Source organism: Vipera ursinii, assembly GCF_947247035.1.
Source record: "Vipera ursinii genome assembly, chromosome: 9".
Classification (NCBI taxonomy): domain Eukaryota; kingdom Metazoa; phylum Chordata; class Lepidosauria; order Squamata; family Viperidae; genus Vipera; species Vipera ursinii.
Genome location: NC_139523.1, coordinates 10,745,126 through 10,764,080, shown reverse-complemented (window position 1 = coordinate 10,764,080; position 18,955 = coordinate 10,745,126). Strand labels below are relative to the sequence as shown.

Here is an 18,955-nt window from a genome sequence, read left to right as displayed (position 1 = left end):
AGAACAGAACAGAACAGAACAGAACAGAACAGAATAGAATAGAATAGAATAGAATAGAATAGAATAGAATAGAATAGAATGGAATAGAATCTGGAAAGGACCATGGAGGTCTTCTAGTCCAGCCCCATGCTCAAGCAGGAGAACCTGTACCATTTCAGACGAGTGACTGTCTAGTCTCTTCTTCAAAGTCTCCAGCCTATGACTTGTTACCATAAGTAGAAAGTACCTTACACATCGGTAATTTACAATTAAAATAATATACAGTCTAGAGAGAGCTACAAATGGTCAGATATCCTATATCAAATCTCTTTTCTGCAGTGCAGCTGCAACTGATTATTAACAATGATTGATTATTCTTAACCCACAATGAACTGTTATTAGTTTTTTTTTAAATTCTTTGGAAAGTTCAGATCAGGTTAATATAAAATAGTACGCCTAATGGTTCAGCCAAAGTTAGAAGGGCAGAATATAAAATGAACAAATAAAAAGCAGAGTGATAAAAACAGCTGAAAAGAAGAACTACCTGTAATTGGATATTTGTGAGTCTCTCTTATATAAGCTACAAATGCCTCTTTTGGCATAAAAAGTGTGTGATATAAAAAGAAAGAAAATTGATACCTGCTTCACAAACTTTGCTCATATTTAAATGTATACAGCTATAAGCTTGTTAATCTAGAAATTAATGAAGAAATATCCTCCATTCATCTCTGCATTTATCTTTGGGCTGTAATTCTAATTTATCTTGGAAAGCTTAGCTGTATCTGTATTGAGGCTAAAATATGAAAAGCTACAAGAAATATGTAGGTAGTCCTTTTTTAATTTGTGACGATATTTTTATTGCTCTTGATATGACATTTTTGGTAGTGTGTTTAAATTCTGTGGTTTATTTTAATGAAATTAAAAAGCTAGTACAAATCTGGAATAAATAAAACATTTTTTTTTAAAAAAATGCCTGGAGATATAGGTTTTGCACTATTGGCTGTATACCTCCATTTGTCTACAGCAAGGGTCTTCAAACTTGGCCCTTTTATGACTTGTGGACTTCAACTCCCAGAATTCCTCAGCCAGTCATGCTGGCTGAGGAATTCTGGGAGTTGAAGTCCACAAGTCATAAAAGGGCCAAGTTTGAAGACCCCTGTCCTTGCTCATTTTAAACCAAAGGTCTTCAAACTTGGCCCTTTTATGACTTGTGAACTTCAACTCCCAGAATTCCTTAGCCAGACACGCTGGCTGAGGAATTCTGGGAGTTGAAGTCCACAAGTCATAAAAGGGCCAAATTTGAAGACCCCTGGTCTACAGACACCCTGATTGTATGTCAGAACAATTCTATGTGGTCTTGGAGCCTCTGTTAGTGTAGAAGTGCAGGCAGAAGTCAGTTGGAGTTAAGCACGTCAGCTTAGAGTCCTTACGTTGCCACAGTCCAAGTTCAACCCCTCTTAATTTCACTGAGCCATACTTGATGGCAAGGGGAAGGGGAGAGGAAAGGAGAGGAGAGGGGAAGGGAGAGAAGGGAAGGGAAGGAAAGGAGGAAAAGAAAAGAGGAAAGAAAAAGTGGACAGGATCAAGGAAAGGAAAGGAAAGGATTTGCCCCAAATCTGATTTCTTTATTAATTTCTAGATTAACAAGCTTATAGCTGTATACATTTAAATAGGAGCAAAGTGTGTGAAGCAGGTATCAATTTTCTTATCTTATTCTGTAATGTTACAGAATATACGGTACACACGTATTGTCCTGCATGGGCTGAAATGAGGCACATTTGACTCTCTTAAACAGAGAGTGTGTTGTCAAGCAGGGCAACTGGCGGCTTTTGTCATAACTGAATCAAGTCATCAGACAAAGCGGAGCACTTGTCTCCTGTTGGCGTGGCAGCTCCGAATGAAACCACACATGGAAACTGGGCACTTAGTCTGAGGAAGTATACAAATCTAATTTAAAGTATTTATTAAATGCAGTAGGGTGGAATTTCCCAAGCACCGCCCCCTTTCCCCCCCCCCCCCGGTCCCTTGCCGAGCATTACCAGTTTGTTCTTTCAGCTACTGTTCGCTTATTAAATAATACTTCATTCTGTCTGGCAGAATTTACTAGGAATGCAAGGGAAATTTGGTTTCCAGATCTGAGGGTTGCCTTCAAAGCTAAAACTACAGAGCTTGAACAGCCAAATCTAATCCAGTTTCCACATACAATATTTCAGCCAAGCTGCAATTCTGTGCACGCTTTCCTGGAAACGAATCCCACTAAAGGCAGTGGGGTTTACTCCTGAGGAACACTCAGGAATTGCTCTGTTACTCATTTACCATGAATAAAACAGCACAAATGTATGTGAAGTAATGATGGACAAATGTGAAAGTTTTGATTTCTGTTTGGCTTTTTTTTTTGCTAATCTGTTACAGGCAGTCCTTGATTTGTAACTACAGTTGGGATCAGAACTTCCCATGCTAAACAAGGTGGTTGTTAAGGGAGTCACACCTGATTTTATGACCGTTTTGCCACGATTGTTAACCAAATCACTGCAGTTCTTAAGTGGATCGTGCAGCAAATCTGGCTTCCCTCATTGACTTTGCTTGTTGGAAGCTGGCTGGGGAGGTTGTAAATGACGATCACACGACCTTGGGGCATCGCAGCTGTCATAAATACATGCCCGTTCCCAAGTGCCCCCATTTTGATCAGGTGACCGTGGGGATGCTGTGACAGATGTAAGTGTGACAATCAACTGTAAGTCACTTTTTTCCCCAGTGCCTTTGTAACTTTGAACAATTGCTAACTGAATGATTGTAAGTCAAGGACTACCTGTAATTTCAAGCCTTTTAGTTTTTCGCGTTTGTGAGTCTGTCAAGTTTGGGTTCCCCCCCCCTTTCTTTCTCTTTGTGATGAGCCTGCCAAATTCCATTTCTTGAGCAAATTACTCTAAAACCTACACTGTAGCTTCTATGTTTTGATGCATCATCATTATGTTTAGTGTTATTGCTGGCGGGCTGCTTTGCAAAATCCGGAGAACTGCAAACTTCAGATGGTAACTTTTGGGTCTACGTGCTGTTTTTAAGAATATAAAATAAACCCATGTCTTTCCGATTGGCTTGATAAAACCAAGCAGCAGATTTAAGAATCAGATATAGCCAGCTGCTAGATAGTTGCAAAAACACAATCATACCCAAGAATAATTAGGATCACATGAGTTCTCCTCCATCTAGACCAATTTTCCCCAATCCTCAGATGTGTTTGCCATTTGGCTACGGCAAAGAAGAATTGTCATCCAGCACATTTGGAGAGCAATTCCAGATTAAGAAGGGCTGACTCATGCCATAATAAACATGCAGCAGAGCCACATAACTGTTTCTTGTTTTAAATAGAATCGGAGAACCCTTTCATAATATTGTGGACTCCTCCGTATTGAAGCTTGGTTAAAACAAATAACAAATAAGAAATGATGACAATATTGTAGGCTTTTCAGGTGATGTTGAAAAAAGTGTACAACAGGAGTTGCCCCAGTCACATGTTATTCAGGTGATGTCCAGGTTGCTTATGATAGTGGGACCATCTGTAAGAAGTGCACAGTTAGTCCTCGACTTATGACCACAATTGATCCCAAAATTTCCATTGCTAAGCAAGTTACTGAGTTTTGCCCCATTTTACAACCTTTCTTATCACAGTTGTTAAATGAATCACTGCAGTTGTTAACTTGGTAAGACAGTTGCAAAATAAATCAGGCTTCCCCATTGACTTTGCTTGGCAGAAGTTTGCAAAAGGTCATCACATGACCTCTAAATATGAACTAAATAAATATGAACTAGTGGCCAAGTCCGAATTTTGATCATGTGACCATAAGGTTGCAATCATAATAACTGTGAAAAATGGTCATAAGTCACTTTTTTCCAGTGCCATTGTAACCTCAAATGGTTACTAAATGAAAGGTTGTAAGTCAAGGACTACCTGTAGACATTTCCCCAACCACTTCAAGTTTGCTTCAGCCTGAGATGAGCATTTGGCTTATTGATCTAAGTATTTGTCTTGATTGTTAACAGTAATGGAGATGATTCAAGGGGTAAACTGTGGGTGAAAAATGTCTACAGAGATTTTCAATCATCCAGCTCATGGTTATTCCAAAGGTGCTGTTCAAAAGGTAACTGGACTTTCTTGCTTTTTTTTTTCCTTGAAAACATTTCACTTCTCATCCAAGAAACTTCTTCAATTCTGGATTGAACAGAACTGAAGAATCGTCTTGGATGAGAAGCGAAACGTTTCCAAGGGAAAAAAGCAAGAAAGTCCAGTTGTCTTTTGAACAGCACCTTTGGGATACTGGAAAAAAGACTGAAGTAGGAGGTTATGTATGAGAGGGCACCAGCCCTGAAAGGGAGTGTACAACTCCTTAAAGAAGGCTTTTTATACTGTCCTTCAGGTGCATTGGTCTATGGACCCCATCATCTCAATAGTTCAAAATATATGGGGAAATTCAGCTTGGATATCACGTAATGTAATTTATCCAACAAAGAACAGTAAAATAAGGCAGGCCTTAGCGTGATTTGTGAACCTTCAAGATGTATTGGGACTACCATTCCAAGCTGGGAATTTGGAAAGTGTCAATCCCAATATAACAGGGATATTTCACACTGCAGGATGTGGATGAGATATGTGTTCCTTCCAGATATTTGATTAGGTGTAGTGTCATGGTTCCGACAGATGAAACTCTTCAAAAGAACTTCGAGGCATTGTTTACCTTAAAGAATCTTTTATTTGAGAAACAACGTATCGGCACTACATAGTTGAAACCAAAAACTAAATTCCCCTCCCCTGGATACAAAGTAACAAAGCACAATTCCCTCCTCCAACAAACAGTCATAAATCACATTCCCCAATAAGCTTAAAGCACGAGCTTTCTCCCCAGCTCTCCAGCCTGCCAAAACCCTATCAGCTCTGGGCCCAATGTCCTTGGGTTCCCACGGCTAAGATATTATTGTTTTGACTAGCTGGAGTCTCATCCCTATTCCCCCTCCCAGCATCAATTAATTCTAAAAGCAATAGAGAAAATGGCTGCATTTCCATCTGTTGTCAAAGCAAAAACATCCGATGTTAGCAGTGTTGACAGTAGTGTGTAAGCCATGTTCAGATAACACACGGTTTACCTAATTCATCTCTTTTGTAGGTTTGCACAGCATATTAAATCATACTCTAACTAGGTATGTTATTTCTTTGTTGAATTTCAGTAGCCACCCAAATCAGTTTATTGCAGCCATATGGCCAGAAGCAGTAAAATATCCAATTGTTGGCTACTTACATACATACATGTATAAAAACGCACTGAGCATGATCTAATGATGTATAAGAACACATATAATAAAATTAATTTTAAAATAAAAAATTACTAATTTAATTTAATTAATTTTAATTCCATTTATATCCCGCCCTTCTCCGAAGACTCAGGGCGGCTTACAAGCTGTTCTGAACCAGCCCTCTTCTCGCACCCCTAATCAAAAGAAGAGTCTGGAAAGCGTCCAAGACCAAAAGGCTTCTGCCAAGTTTTAATTACACTGTTACAAAAATACAAGAGCTTGACTTCTCAAACGAAAAAGTTGCTTTCAGCAACCAGCCCCTCCCCAAACACTTCTTTTATAGAGAGCTCAGGGCGTGGTCTCCCTGTGCCTCCTCCCGAGGAGTCCCATAGCCTTTCTTTGTTTGTCCCTGCTCGTCTGCCTCCTGCGTCGGGCGTCCTTGAACAGGGCCAGCTGTGGGTCATCATCCTCCGCACTCTCGGGCTCACACAGCTGAGAAGAGGTTCCCGGCTGAGGACTCTGCAAAGCCTCCAAATCATCATCAGCCGGTTCGTTTCCCTCCTCCCCCACATCTGAGTCCTCCGATACATCGGACCCGGCTGTCGGACCCACAGGCTGGCCCTGAGTCACAACACAAGCTTAGCAGTAGCCTTCTATGTATATGCCTGCTTATTAGGGCTTTCACACAAGGATCTAAAAATAATATTTATCTTATTTGTGTTTCGGACAATTCCCCAGTGCTGCTGTACTAAATCTAGCAATCTGCGCCGTAAGCACAGCTTGTTTGTCCTTAAGCAGCCACTGGAGATAAGTAGTGTCAGAACAGCCAAGATACCGCTCAGTGCATTTTTATACATGTATGTATGTAAGTAGACTACAATTGGATATTTTACTGTTTCTGGCCATATGGCTGTAATAAACTGATTCTATTCTAAAATTATAAAACAGTTAAAACAATTAAAAACAATAAAACAGCAGCCACCCATCTCAGCCAAATGATTCTTGGGCAGCTTACAATTTTAAAACTATAAAACAGTTAAAACAATAAAAAACAATAAAAATATCTAACAATAAATACATACAGCAGCCAAGATAGTTAACCAACTGACAGAAAGCCGACAAAAGGGGCCTTTAACACATTCTGAGCCCTAGGCCAGGTACACAGCCAAATTTTCAAGCCTTAGGTAAAGGTAAAGGTTCCCACGCACATGCGTGCTAGTCGTTTCCGACTCTAGGGGCCGGTGCTCATCTCCGTTTCATAGCCGAAGAGCCAGCGCTTGTCCGAGGACGTCTCCGTGGTCATGTGGCCGGCATGACTAGACGCCAAAGGCGCACGGAACGCTGTTACCTTCCCACCGTAGTGGTCCCTATTTTTCTACTTGCATTTTTACGTGCTTTCGAATTGCTAGGTGGGCAGAAGCTGGGACGAGTAACAGGCGCTCACTCTGTTATGCAGCACTCGGGATTCGACCCGTCAAACTGCCGACCTTCCAATCGACAAGTTCAGCATCCTAACCCACTGAGCCACCGCATCCCTCAAGCCTTACAAAAAGCCAATTGGGTTGCCTCTGTTCTAATTTCCAAGGGGAGGAATATTCCACAAAGCAGGAACTACAATGGAAAAGGCCTATCTTCTAGTTTTCACTTTTGGATTGAAGTGATCTGCAGCATCAACCCAATTTTCTACTCTGGGTTAGACCAGGGTCTCTGAACTTAGCAACTTTAAGAGTTGTGGACTTCAACTGGCTGGGGAATTCTGGGAGTTGAAGTCCACAAGTCTTAAAGTCAAGTTTGGAGATCCCTGGATAAGATACACAATACATTAAGTTGCAAAAAAAAAACAACAACCACCAAACTAATTTTCAATGAACCAAAAGTGGCATGAACAAAACCAGCCTATAGGTCAATCTAACCGGACAGGGATGTGATCAAACAGAAAGAAGAGGCTTCGTTTCAAAAACTTATATATAGAGAGAGTCAGAGTCAGTCTTTAGAACAGGGAAGACAACCCATTGTCCAATCCCCAGGCTATATCTGGTTCCTCCTTTCTCTTCGGTTCTTAAGTTGATGCAATCGTTCTGCTAACATTTGCTGCAAAAATGACAACATTTAGTGGTTTCATTTTTGGCATTGTTTTGCAGAAATAAGCAAAAGAAGCACGATTAGTCCTCAGTAGGTTGAATCCAGCACGCCTATTTTACTTAAAGAAGAAATCAAACAATAAAAGCACATACATACATACCTTGCTGGTTTAAAGATAGCCGTAGTTTAGCAAGATCACTGCATCACCACCAACCATATCCATTCCTTTGCTCTTTTTTTTAAAGAGAATTTGCTGTAGTGTGCATTAGACAGGAGGCTGTTATTTTAACCAGGCACTGGAGAAGATTGGTGGATTCTTTTAATCTACAACTCGCAGTCGTAGAATAAATTGATGGTTGAAGCTTACCAGAATAACGGAGTTGGAAAGGACTTTGGAGGCCTTTTAGTCCAACCACCTGCTCAAGTAAAAGCCCTATACCATTCCTGACAAGTGGCTGTCCAATTTCTTCTTCAAAACTTCCAGTAATGGAGCACCCACAAGCTCTGAAGGCAAGCTGTCTGAATCCAAGGTCACAATACTCGGACTCAGAATGCGATCCGTAGACCTTCGTGTCAGGCCGTCACGTAAGAATGGATTTTGTTAAAAGCTGCTCTGAACCTGTGTGAATAGCACCAAACAAATAAATAGTCAGCAGCTTTGGGGTTCCCTATATATACCCTCTATATAAAATTTCTGAACCAGGGTTATTCAGCAACCCACCAGCAAATCATTTGCTGCTCCCAGATGTCTAACATGATGACATAACGTAAAGACACGATGTCACCTGCTTTATGAAATCATCACGCAAGTGATATGAATGTCAAATTAAATCCTTGATATATTTTGTGTGATGTCATGCCACATGTGACTTTACTCCCTCCCCCCCATGGCTATCCCCTACTACTTCTTTTTGGATTCTGTGGTTTGCCATCAACAATCCCCTACCCATGACTCTCTATTGTCTCCTCAATGTGATTTTTCATACATCTACTTTTTATGCCTTCTTTAATCTAAGCTTTGGAATCTACTGCCATGTTAGGAGCTGGAGGCCAGTACATTCATGGCTGTGTTCAAGTGAGATGCTTATTTTCTGGGTCTGCATAATACATTAAGCCATAACTAACCAAACGAATCCTTCTAAATTGCTAAGTAAGACCTAGCATGGTGCTTCCAAAGCTACTGTGATCCTCAGTTGATACAAAGCTCCTGTTAGAGATGGAGTCCACTTGCTCATCTTCCCCTGAACAAACAAGACAACTGGTGGGTTTTCAGTACCTTTGGGACACAGGTCTTGTTACCTGGCAGAAAATCTGGAAGAAATCTTCCCTTGCTTGGTTCAACAACAAGGAGAGACCTCTAAGCAACTATGGACACCCTTCTTGGATAGTTACCTCCCTGTCCTCTTCTCCACTACCATGGCCAGTATGATAGTCCCGGAATGACTCTGCTGCATTGGGACTAATCATCAAGAGCCCTGAAGTCGAATATATGTTTAAAAGAGGACAACAACAACAACAACAACAACAACAACAACAACAACAACAACAATAATAATAATAATAATAATAATAATAATAATAATAATAATAATAATAATAAAATGTTGGAAGGGACTTGGAGGTTATCTAGTCCAACCCCCTGCTCAGGTAGGAAACCCTATACCATTTGCCTGAAATGGTATAGGGTTTCCTGCCTGAGCAGGGGGTTGGACTAGATGACCTGCAAGGTCACTTCCAACTACTACTACTACTACTACTACTACTACTACTACTTATTATTATTATTATTATTATTATTATTATTATTATTATTATTATTATTATTATTATTATTATTATTATTTCAGGCAAATGGCTGTCTAGTCTCTTCTTAAAAACTTCCAGTGTTGGAGCATCCACAGCTTCTGGAGGCAGGTTGTTCCACTGGTTAATTGTTCTAACTGTCAGGAAGTTTCTCCTTAGTTCTAGGTTGCTTCTCTCCTTGACTAGTTTCCATCCGTTGCTTCTTGTCCTGCCTTCAAGTGCTTTGGAGAATAGCTTGACTCCCTCTTCTTTGTGGCAGCCCCTGAGGTATTGGAACACTGCTATCATGTCAGCCCTCGTCCTTCTCTTCGTTAAGCTACACATACCCAGTTCCAGCAACCGTTCCCTATATGTTTTAGCCTCCAGTCCCCCAATCATCTTTGTTGCTCTTCTCTGTACCCTTTCTAGAGTCTCGACATCTTTTTTTACATCGTGGTGACCAAAACTGGATGCAGTATTCCAGGTGTGGCCTTACCAAGGCATTGTAAAGTGGTACCTTGTATGCATCTTGTATTTCTATATGGTACTTAGACTAACTCCTCTAGTTCCAGCCCTCCTTTCCTACCATGAGGAGGTAGGTGGCAAATAATTATTTACAAACGTGCATAGCCAGATAAATTTCCTGTTCAAATTACTGAGAAACCAGTGGTTTCTTTTTCCTTGTTTGGGTTGAAGGTTCTTTGGCAATATGTAGATGATCACACTCTCCCTTCCTTGCCCAGTCTGCTTGTCTTGTTGCCAAAAGGCAGAAGTTGCAAGCGTGAGGCATAGCATGCGGTCCCAGTTTTGCACAGGAAAGTGTAAGCCTTTGGCATGAGTGATACCTTCTCTCTTCCTCTGCCTAATGTGGAAACACATCCTGGACACGCTTATGAAAGAAGGCATTCACAAATACCAACGTTTGTGAATAGGAAACGCAGAGTGAAAGTAGAGCGGGAAACCTCACTTCCCTTTCTAGTCCAACAGCAAGCCTGATATCCAGACTGGCTTTCGTTGGTAACCTAGGAAGACAAAATAGCCTCAAACCACTTTAAGCAGGTCTTTATGTTTCCGTTTATTTCTCTGACTTTCCATGCTAATCTGTTTCAAGGTTTTCCCCCTGGGGTTTGCATGGGCCTCTGTCTTGTTAACCAGCATACTAAAGACCTCTTTTTTAACATTTTTATTATATCCGATATTTGACATCCATTCAAACAATCTTTCCTCCTAGATCAGGGGTGTCAAACTTCCAGCCCACGGGCCGGAGCGTCACAGAGAAACCGCGCCCATCCCATTTTCGGCAATGGGAAAAAGTTCCGATACGTCGCGTGATGTCACGTGACCTCGCAAGTTTGACATGCCTGTCCTAGATAGACTTAACCTCCAGATGTTCTTGGACAGCACCTTTATTCAGGCTCAGCTAGTACAGCCACAGATCATGGGAATTGTAGTGTGGCAACATCTGGAAGCCTTTGAACTATGGTGCTGGAGAAGACTCCTGCGAGTCCCTTGGACTGCAAGGTGATCAAACCGGTCAGTCCTAGAGGAGATCAGCCCTGACTGCTCTTTAGAAGGCCAGATCCTGAAGCTAAAACTCAAATCCTTTGGCCACCTAATGAGAAGGAAGGACTCAATGGAGAAGAGCCTAATGCTGGGAAAGATTGAGGGCAATAGAAGAAGGGGACAACAGAGAATGAGGTGGCTGGATAGAGTCACTGAAGCAGTAGGCGTGAGCTTAAATGGACTCCAGAAAAAGGTAGAGGACAGGAAGGCCTGGAGGAACGTTGTCCATGGGGTCGCGATGGGTCGGACACGACTTTGCAACTAACAACACCAACATCTGGATCGTCTACTGTCATCTAGAACAGGAGGTCTCCAACCTTGACAACTTTAAGACTTGTAGACTTCAACTCCCAGAATTCCTCAGCCAGTCATGAGAGTTTATTTCTAAGAGGATTTCCCTTGACCTTGCAAACATCTCAGGGTCCAGGTTTGGTTTACCCCCAGTTTACATAACCCTCCTGTCCGATTCAAATAAATTATTTCTGCCCTTAAACATCTTTAATCTTTTCTGACCAAAATGAAAGGAATATTACTCATCCTGATGAAGCAGGATGATGAAACTGACAAAAGACAGCTGGAGACTCAGCCCATGTGTAGAAAGTAAGAGAGGAACCTTGACTGAAAGAGGCAATAACCAAGGCCACGGCTCTTCAAACCTGGCCCTTTTATGACTTGTGGACTTCAATTCCCAGAATTCCTCAGCCAGGCCAAGTTTGAAGACTCCTGGTTTACACCTTGGGCTTAGCCATGAGTTAACCATGGCTTATGGATAAACCCACACCGTAAGCTAATATATACACCCAGGAGCCGAATTCACACAGTGTTCTAAGCCCAAACCAACTTTCTCCAGGGTGCAAATCGAAGGAGCGACTTTCCAGCCCGGTGAGAATGTAGAGCTAGCTGAGGAATTCTGGGAGTTGAAGTCCACAAGTCTTCAAGTTGCCAAGATGGAGGACCCCTGTGCTAGGCCATCTTTCTCAGTTGTATTTGCCCATCCATGTCTTCCAGAAGGCTCCTCTTAAGTCTTCTCCCATATAGAATATCATCAGCAATTATCCTGGGGCCAGGTTTTTTCCCCCCCTGAAACACTGTTCTCCCTGGTGTTAGGTTGGCCCTGACCCAATTAGCTTTTTACAAAGCCATTAAGCCCTGGCTATTTTTAGCAGCTTTGGAGAAGAGAAAGTCATTTCAGTCTCTCCTGGGTAGATAGTGTTGTGGCTTTTCTGTTTATTGTATTATATTTATACTATTGCCTTTTAGTTTTAATGTTATCACTATTTTGGGAAGTCTGGAAGCTCAGAATCAAAAAAGTTCATAAAATCAGGTGAGTCACATGGGTGATCCGTTTTTACAACCATCATGACTCACAACCTATAATGGGCAGGCTCCGTTACAGTTGTAAATCAAGGACTACCTCTATTAGTTTAGTAAAATATACTAAAAATAAGAGACATTTGAGGTTATCAGGTCTCTGCAAGAACATAAAGTAATACCTGGTTGACTAACAGCTGACCAAGCATTGTGCTATTTCAATCATCTGGTAGCTATTCAAATCTTTATTACCGCCATAGAACAACATAAGGAAGGCAGGGAACAGTAATTAAAAGCATAGGATACATCAAAGTAAAAAAATATGATTATCTAAAAATACGCTAAGATAAAAGATGTAAAAGATATATGAATTAAAAATAGAAAGTATATATAAAAGCCAAGAACCTAAAGGGGCAGGAACATTAGATTTATAAGGGAGTGTATGTTCATAAAGAAAAGGTCACCCCAAAATACAAGGATGTTCTTCTAAATATGCACCTTCTTTGAACTTGCACTTAAATATAGACAGGTTAGGGTAAGATAAATGGTTTGCAGACATGGACGTCTTTTGAACAAGTGGATTTCTTTACGAAGATGCGTATAGCTGTGGAGGCTAATTCTCCTCTTTCCTTCCTAATCTGATCTAGGATAGAAAATACGAAAATATACAACATTAAGCTGTAGTTTTATCAGTCCTCGTCTAAGCTAACAAAAATAAGGGACATGGACTTTTTAGAAGAAGTGCAGACGGGTTTGAGAGCACAGCAAAAATTTTGAGTTTTTAAAATTATAACTAAAGAAACAAGGACAGAGAGAAAAAGTAATTGCCTCCCTTCCAGTTCTGACACCCACAGAAGTTTAAAACATCCAGAGTTTGGGGTGCTGCCAGTTTTGGAAAGCAACAGTGGTGAGCTTTCAGCCTGGTATCAAGTTCTTGTTTAGGCTTAGTGGTTTCCTGTGGCATATTGGTTAAAATGGCAAGCAGAGAGTCTTTTGCTGCATTCCCTCCTTGCCTGATATATAATATTCTTATTTTAGAAAATCTACTTTGTGTTGGTGTTGGGGAAAAAAACCCTCCATATTTTAGTGAAAAAGATGTTACCTTTTAACTCAAAGAAAGAATGCCAGGGTACAGCAGGAAACTAATCTGAACGTATTCCCTGACTTGGTATAGTGGTTAAGGCACCAGGCTAGGAAACTGTGAGCAATAGTCTTGTTTTATCCATGAAAACTGGCTGAGTGACTTTGGGCCTGTCTCTCTTTCTGAGCCCAACCCACCTCATAGGATCGTTGTTGTAGAGAAGATGAGAATGAAGGAGTATTATATATATTTGCCACCTTGAGATATTTATAAAAATAATAAAGCAGGTATATAAGAAAGAAAAGGAAACGAAAATGGAAAGAAGGAAGGAAGGAAGAGAAAGAAAGAAAAGAAAGAGAAAAAGAAAGAGGGAGGGAGGGAGAAATAGAAATTGGAAACAGATATAACAGTGGAGCTTTTTAAGAAGAGCCTGGACAACCGCATGAGTACGGGGTTGGACTAGAAGACCTCCAAGTTCCCTTCCAAATGTTATTCTGACATTTCTTATTTCTAGGTTTGGTAACAGATTGATCCATAATCAGATTTAATGCTTGTGATTTTATGAGAAATGACTCTCACAAGGTGATATTTTGAACAGCAACACTGCATCTTTACAATTATTTTAAGGCTAATCATGGGGTATTTGTAACCTGTGTGGGAACATACTGTACATGTGATAAAGCTGTTTTCACATTAAGGACATCTTGGAGCCCTTATTGCAACTCAAAATGATGCCTGCAATTCTCTGGAATTGGTTTAGGGGGGAAATGTTACAGAATTAGAAATGGTGGAAATTGTGTGAACCTGCTAATCTTATGAGATACCATAAGATATTGTGTGTATAGGAGGACCTGGATAATCTTGTAGTTTAGACCATATGACCCTGTTTCCCCAAAGGTCACCATCTCTAGTTATTCTCTAATTTCCATGACTCTGCTAAGCGCTTTCTGATTCTGGTCCTGCCTGGTTCTGCTGACCATAACTGCAATCACTTGTTCCCTTACTTGGGAGTAAACCCTTACTGACCTCAGTAAGATTTATTTTGTTTTGAATAATTATGTAGAGAATCAGGGCATAAATACGTAAGCAGATTTCTTATATATCTTGCAGAGATGTGCATGAAACTTGGGGTAGCTGTTAAATGCCATGTTAAATTCACTGATACATTACATACAGGACACCCATCATTTTCTACACCACATAATCAACCCTTAGGGTTGAGTTTGTGAGCAAAACTGGAATGTTTAGGTTTTGTCGAGACACACCCATGGGAAAAAATGCAGCGATTTAGCCAAGAAGGAGGAGCTCTGAAGAACAAGAAAGGATAGGAAAACCCATATGAATACAGGGTGTCAAAGTCCCTAACCCTGTAAATATTATGAAAATGGAATTGGACCAAAACAGATTCCCAGGCAAGTTTGGGTCTGTCCGATATTCTGCAGATCTGTATGGCTCAGATCTAGGAAAACGATTTTGGAGCACCAGTTAGAAGAAACATTGAAAAAACTATGTCAGGTTTCCTCTAATGAAAGTAGATTCAGGATTTCAGGCCGGTATTTTGTTCTAATGGCCACTCTGTATACAAAATCCATGCATTCATGGAAAAGTTCAGTGGATGGTCTTGCAACAGTCACTTTCACAGTCCAGCCTTCTTCAAAAAGGGAACTCAAGCCACTGAGGTATCATGTTGCCCTGCAGACATCATCTGCTGAAAAGGCCACTTGTAGCCACCTGCTACCTTTGATATCTACTACTCCAGGGGTCCCCAACCCCCCGGTCTGTGGACCAGTACCGGGCCGCGGCATGCCAGCAACCGGTCTGCAGAAACAAGCAAAGCCCCATCTGCAGGATGCAGGCAGCACACAAAACCATGCACCCTCCGGTCTGCCGAAAAACCTCTCTCCATGGAACAGGTCCCTAGTGCCCAAAAGGTTGGGGACCCCTGTACTACTCTATCTCCAACCTTCACTGTTTAAGAAAGATTTCAGATAAGGTTGCAGAAAATCCTAGGTGAAATAGATTATCTCAATCCCTTCCAGTGTGGTTTCAGACTTGGATATGGGGTAGTTACAAACTGGGCGCTGCGCCGGGTGACTGTTTTTAGGATATGCATAATGGTTGTGCAGTCCTCCTGGGTCCATTAGAACTCTTGGCAGCATTTGATACCATGAAACAGAGCATCCTTCTGGGCCCTGTTCCTGCTCCTTCTTGCAGGAGATAGTAATGGGAAATACCTTTTTGAAGTGGTTCTGCTCCTCCTTAAGGCACATTTCTGCTGTTGGTGTAGGAGATAACCAGGCTAAGTTCGAGGTTCAGGTATGTCATCAGTCTTGAGTTCCTTTGCACCCACAAAAGATCTAAGTCCAATCTACCTTGAATTTCAATTACCCTAATCTGCTACCAATTCGCTTTGACCGTTAGTAAATCAGTTTCCTGCAGAGAACATTAGCATACAATAAACCTGTATTCATTTGAACCATGTTGGCTCCTGATTTCCCACACTTGACATTAGGCTTTTTGCAGTCACATTGGAGGGTTCTGAAAGTTGAAAAAAACCAGAAACCTTTGATTGCCAATGCCATCTCTAAAAGAAAGAAGACCTCTATATCTCCCCTACGTCATCCTCTGCAGGGGCGGGGAGGAATAAGGCATTTTGGACAGGTGTGTTAAGGAAAAACAAGCCATCTGAGTGTTCTGACCACTCATTTATTTATTAAATTTATATGCCAACCATCTCACTGTTGAGTAACTGAATGGCTTGAATCTTGAACCGCCACTTCTCCTCTTAGCTTTTCATTAGGACCTGGCCAAGAGTTATGAATATGACTTGCAGCTCTGCAATGTTGTAATATTGCACCACCAAAGAGGAAGATATGGTGTGGAAAAGTTGAGATCTGGTAGAAGAATGTTTGTACTGTGGTGAGAGCAGAAGGAAACGTCCTCAGGTATCTCCAAACTTCCTCTATGCATCACAGAAGCAGATGGTCAAAAATAGTCAGATATTCAAAAGAAAGCTTTCAGAAGAGCAGAAAAGCACAGTTGGAAGGGACCTTTGAGGTCTTCTAGTCCAGTCACTTGTTCAAGTAGGAGCTCCTACCAAATGGCTGTCCAATCTCTTCTTAAAAGCCTCCAGTGATAGGATACCTACAAGTTCTGGAGGCAAACTCCAGAATTTGTAGGTAGCCTACAAATTAATTGTTCTCTTCCTCTAGTATTTGTACTCTGGAGTTTATTGTATTTTTGTGTACTCTTTTTAAAACTTATAATACAGTGAATGATTTAAAAAAAAAACTGTAGCAATTATTGTAGCAACACTAGAGGTCCACGACTTTGCAAATTCTTGGAGGAGCTAAACAGATTTGCAGAATGGTTTCTGTGTGAATTGAAACAACTCCATATTCCGTTTTGTGTGACTATTCCAAAATATGCCTTGTTCTGCCAATTGATCAAAAAAATATTTGAGTCCGTACATTGTTAGGGATGTAAAAATGAGTTTTAAAGTGAGGGAAAATATATGAAGAAATGTATATTTTTATATATGTTCCTATGTAAAATATTCATGAAGCATGATATATATATTTTTATTGTGCAGATTCAAGTGAAACTTTTGGATGGGAGCATGAAAATTTCCCTCATCCCTATCAGGAATTCAACAGATTTTAATTTTTAATTAAGGTAACAGACGTTTTCTCCTTAAAAAAGTGACAAATTATTTTCAACAAAGCTTCATTTGCTCCTCCTTCTGCATTTCTAAAGTGCCCAGTGAGGCTTAATGAGATGGGAAAGAAATGGCTTTGGATTATTTTTTGAAAAACAGAACATTTTAGTGAAATTCTCCTGAATAGTTTCTGGCATTTAGTTTCAAAAGGGCCTGGAGGAGGAGAAGATACTGTGTAACCTTCCTTTCACCGAGGCCTGGAAATTCCCTGGTATCTAACTCTTGAATGAAAATAATGGGAAGATCTTATAAAAAATTCTTGGTCTGGGATTTTTTGTCGAATCAGAAAATCACCTTAGCCAAGGAGGCTGAAGAGTGATTAAAACTAAGCTAGATAAAGCCTGAGATTCTTTGTCAATGCCAAACAGTAAAATGCCTTTTAAAAATCACCCCTCCCTCCCATTTTAAGACTTCCTAGGAATGGAAGAAACTAGATTTGCAGAAAACCAGAAAGGGCAAAAGCCGCAGCACAGAAATTCTTTCAAGCACCAAGACCGGTATTTCTCAACTTTGGTAACTTGAAGATGTGTGGACTTCAACTCCCAGACTTCTGGCTGGGGAACTCTGGGAGCTGAAGTCCACCCATCTTAAAATGGCCAAGTTTGAAAAACACCGCTCTAAATACAGGGTGCTGGGTCAGAAATAATTTAAAAAATGAATCTCGCTCTATCCCGTACTCTTTCTTTTGCAGGATGTGTCTTTCCATCACCGTCTGCGAAGCCGCTGGAGCCCTTTTTTCACCGCTGAAGCCTAGGCCTCTTGACTCCACGTAGGTCTTTCTCCGTCGTGCTCTAACTCTTCCACGTGGAATTCGATGCCTTGTGTCTTTAAAACCTATGAAGAGCCACCATTCCTGCTCTTCAGAGGACAGTGTTTATTCTGCAGCATGTGCTTCATATTCTGGGGCCTAATTCACAGAAAATCTCTCTATAGGGAACCACCCATCAACACATATGGAACTAGTCACTGACAGTCAGCCAGAGGAGCTAGGAAGTCATGGAAAGGATTTTGCTGTTGGTGTTTTTTAAGAGAAGAAGAAGAAGGAGGAGAAGAAGAAAGATGCAGGCAAGTGGTAAATGTGGGAGGAAAAAAAGAAAGAAATGGCTAAAAAAGCCAAAACCACTGAATACTAAATGGCTCCCTACTTCAGTCGGAAACACACAGTTCTCGTCATGCTTCCCTCCACAAGAGCAGCAGCGGCATCAACTCTTGAAGAAAAAAAAAAAAAGAAGCCTTCTCTAACAGCTGGACCAGTCTGCTTCTCAGTATCACTCGATACAAATTGCAAAGGAGGCCTCCTATGAACCCAAGAAAATCCCACAGTGTGGGGTTTAAAAAGAAGAAGAAGAAGAAGAGAGAGAGAGAGAGAGAGAGAAATGCGTAGAAGCCACAAAGCTTTTGCAGGCCCTGATGACATCATGAATCAGGTGACAGGTCTCTCCCAGTCAATGAAAATTGAGCTGAAGTTGTTTCAGTCTCAGAAACCCCTGTAGAATTGAGTTTGACACTCTTGTCAGCCCTCAGAGGCAACAGCCGAACCACAAGTAAATTCGGTCCTCCACATTTTAGACGAGGACCCTCAACTTTGAAAGGGAGGTCTGTCTCCTGCCTGGGTTTCCCCCCCACACTAGCTGTGCGTGTTGGTGAGTTCCATCCACTCATTCATTCATTCATTCATTCATTCTGATCTTCCAAGAGATGCTCATGGTGGGTGTGGGGGAGGCTCCTCTCTCTTTGGGAAAAACCTCACTGGCTTTCCCCTCCCCTTTCATCCTAGTGAGGATCCAGCACGCATATGCTTCTATTGAAAAACTTGGGCTCAAACATTCCTGCGGTGCTGAGGAATCAGCTTCTTAGTTATAAGCAGGCACAAAACTTCTTGGGGGATGTTCTTTTTTTCCCCTCTCTCTCTCTCTTTCATTTCTCACCCCACCCTCCCTTTTTTCTTTCTTTCTTTTTTCACTCTGCAGTTCATTTGAATCTTCTTTATGTTTTCTCCCCCTAAAAAGAGTAAAGCAAACCGCAAAGGTTGGCTGGAAGACAGTCTGAGTCATAGATCTGGACCATGGCATCCAACAGCATGTTCGATTCCTTTACAACCTATTCTCCAGTCTTCTTGCGTGGTGAGTACAGCTCTCTCCTCCTCTCCTTCA

At 41.2% G+C, this 18,955-nt stretch overlaps 1 protein-coding gene across 3 annotated transcripts in view; it reads left to right on the top strand.

Moving 5' to 3' along the window:
- RUNX3 (RUNX family transcription factor 3) overlaps positions 1 to 18,955 on the top strand; it is a gene marked incomplete at its 3' end in the record, with an annotated part of 235,263 nt that overhangs the window by 65,774 nt on the left and 150,534 nt on the right. Inside the window, exons 3-5 of one of the 3 annotated variants that reach the window (XM_083369777.1) lie at positions 16,677 to 16,759; positions 17,494 to 18,229; positions 18,812 to 18,925. In XM_083369777.1, coding sequence (XP_083225903.1) covers positions 18,868 to 18,925 — 58 coding nt within the window. In that variant the 5' untranslated portion in view covers positions 16,677 to 16,759; positions 17,494 to 18,229; positions 18,812 to 18,867. Of the gene's footprint in view, positions 1 to 16,676; positions 16,760 to 17,493; positions 18,446 to 18,811; positions 18,926 to 18,955 lie in introns of all 3 variants that reach the window. The other 2 variants (XM_083369775.1, XM_083369776.1) reach the window with 2 other exon arrangements.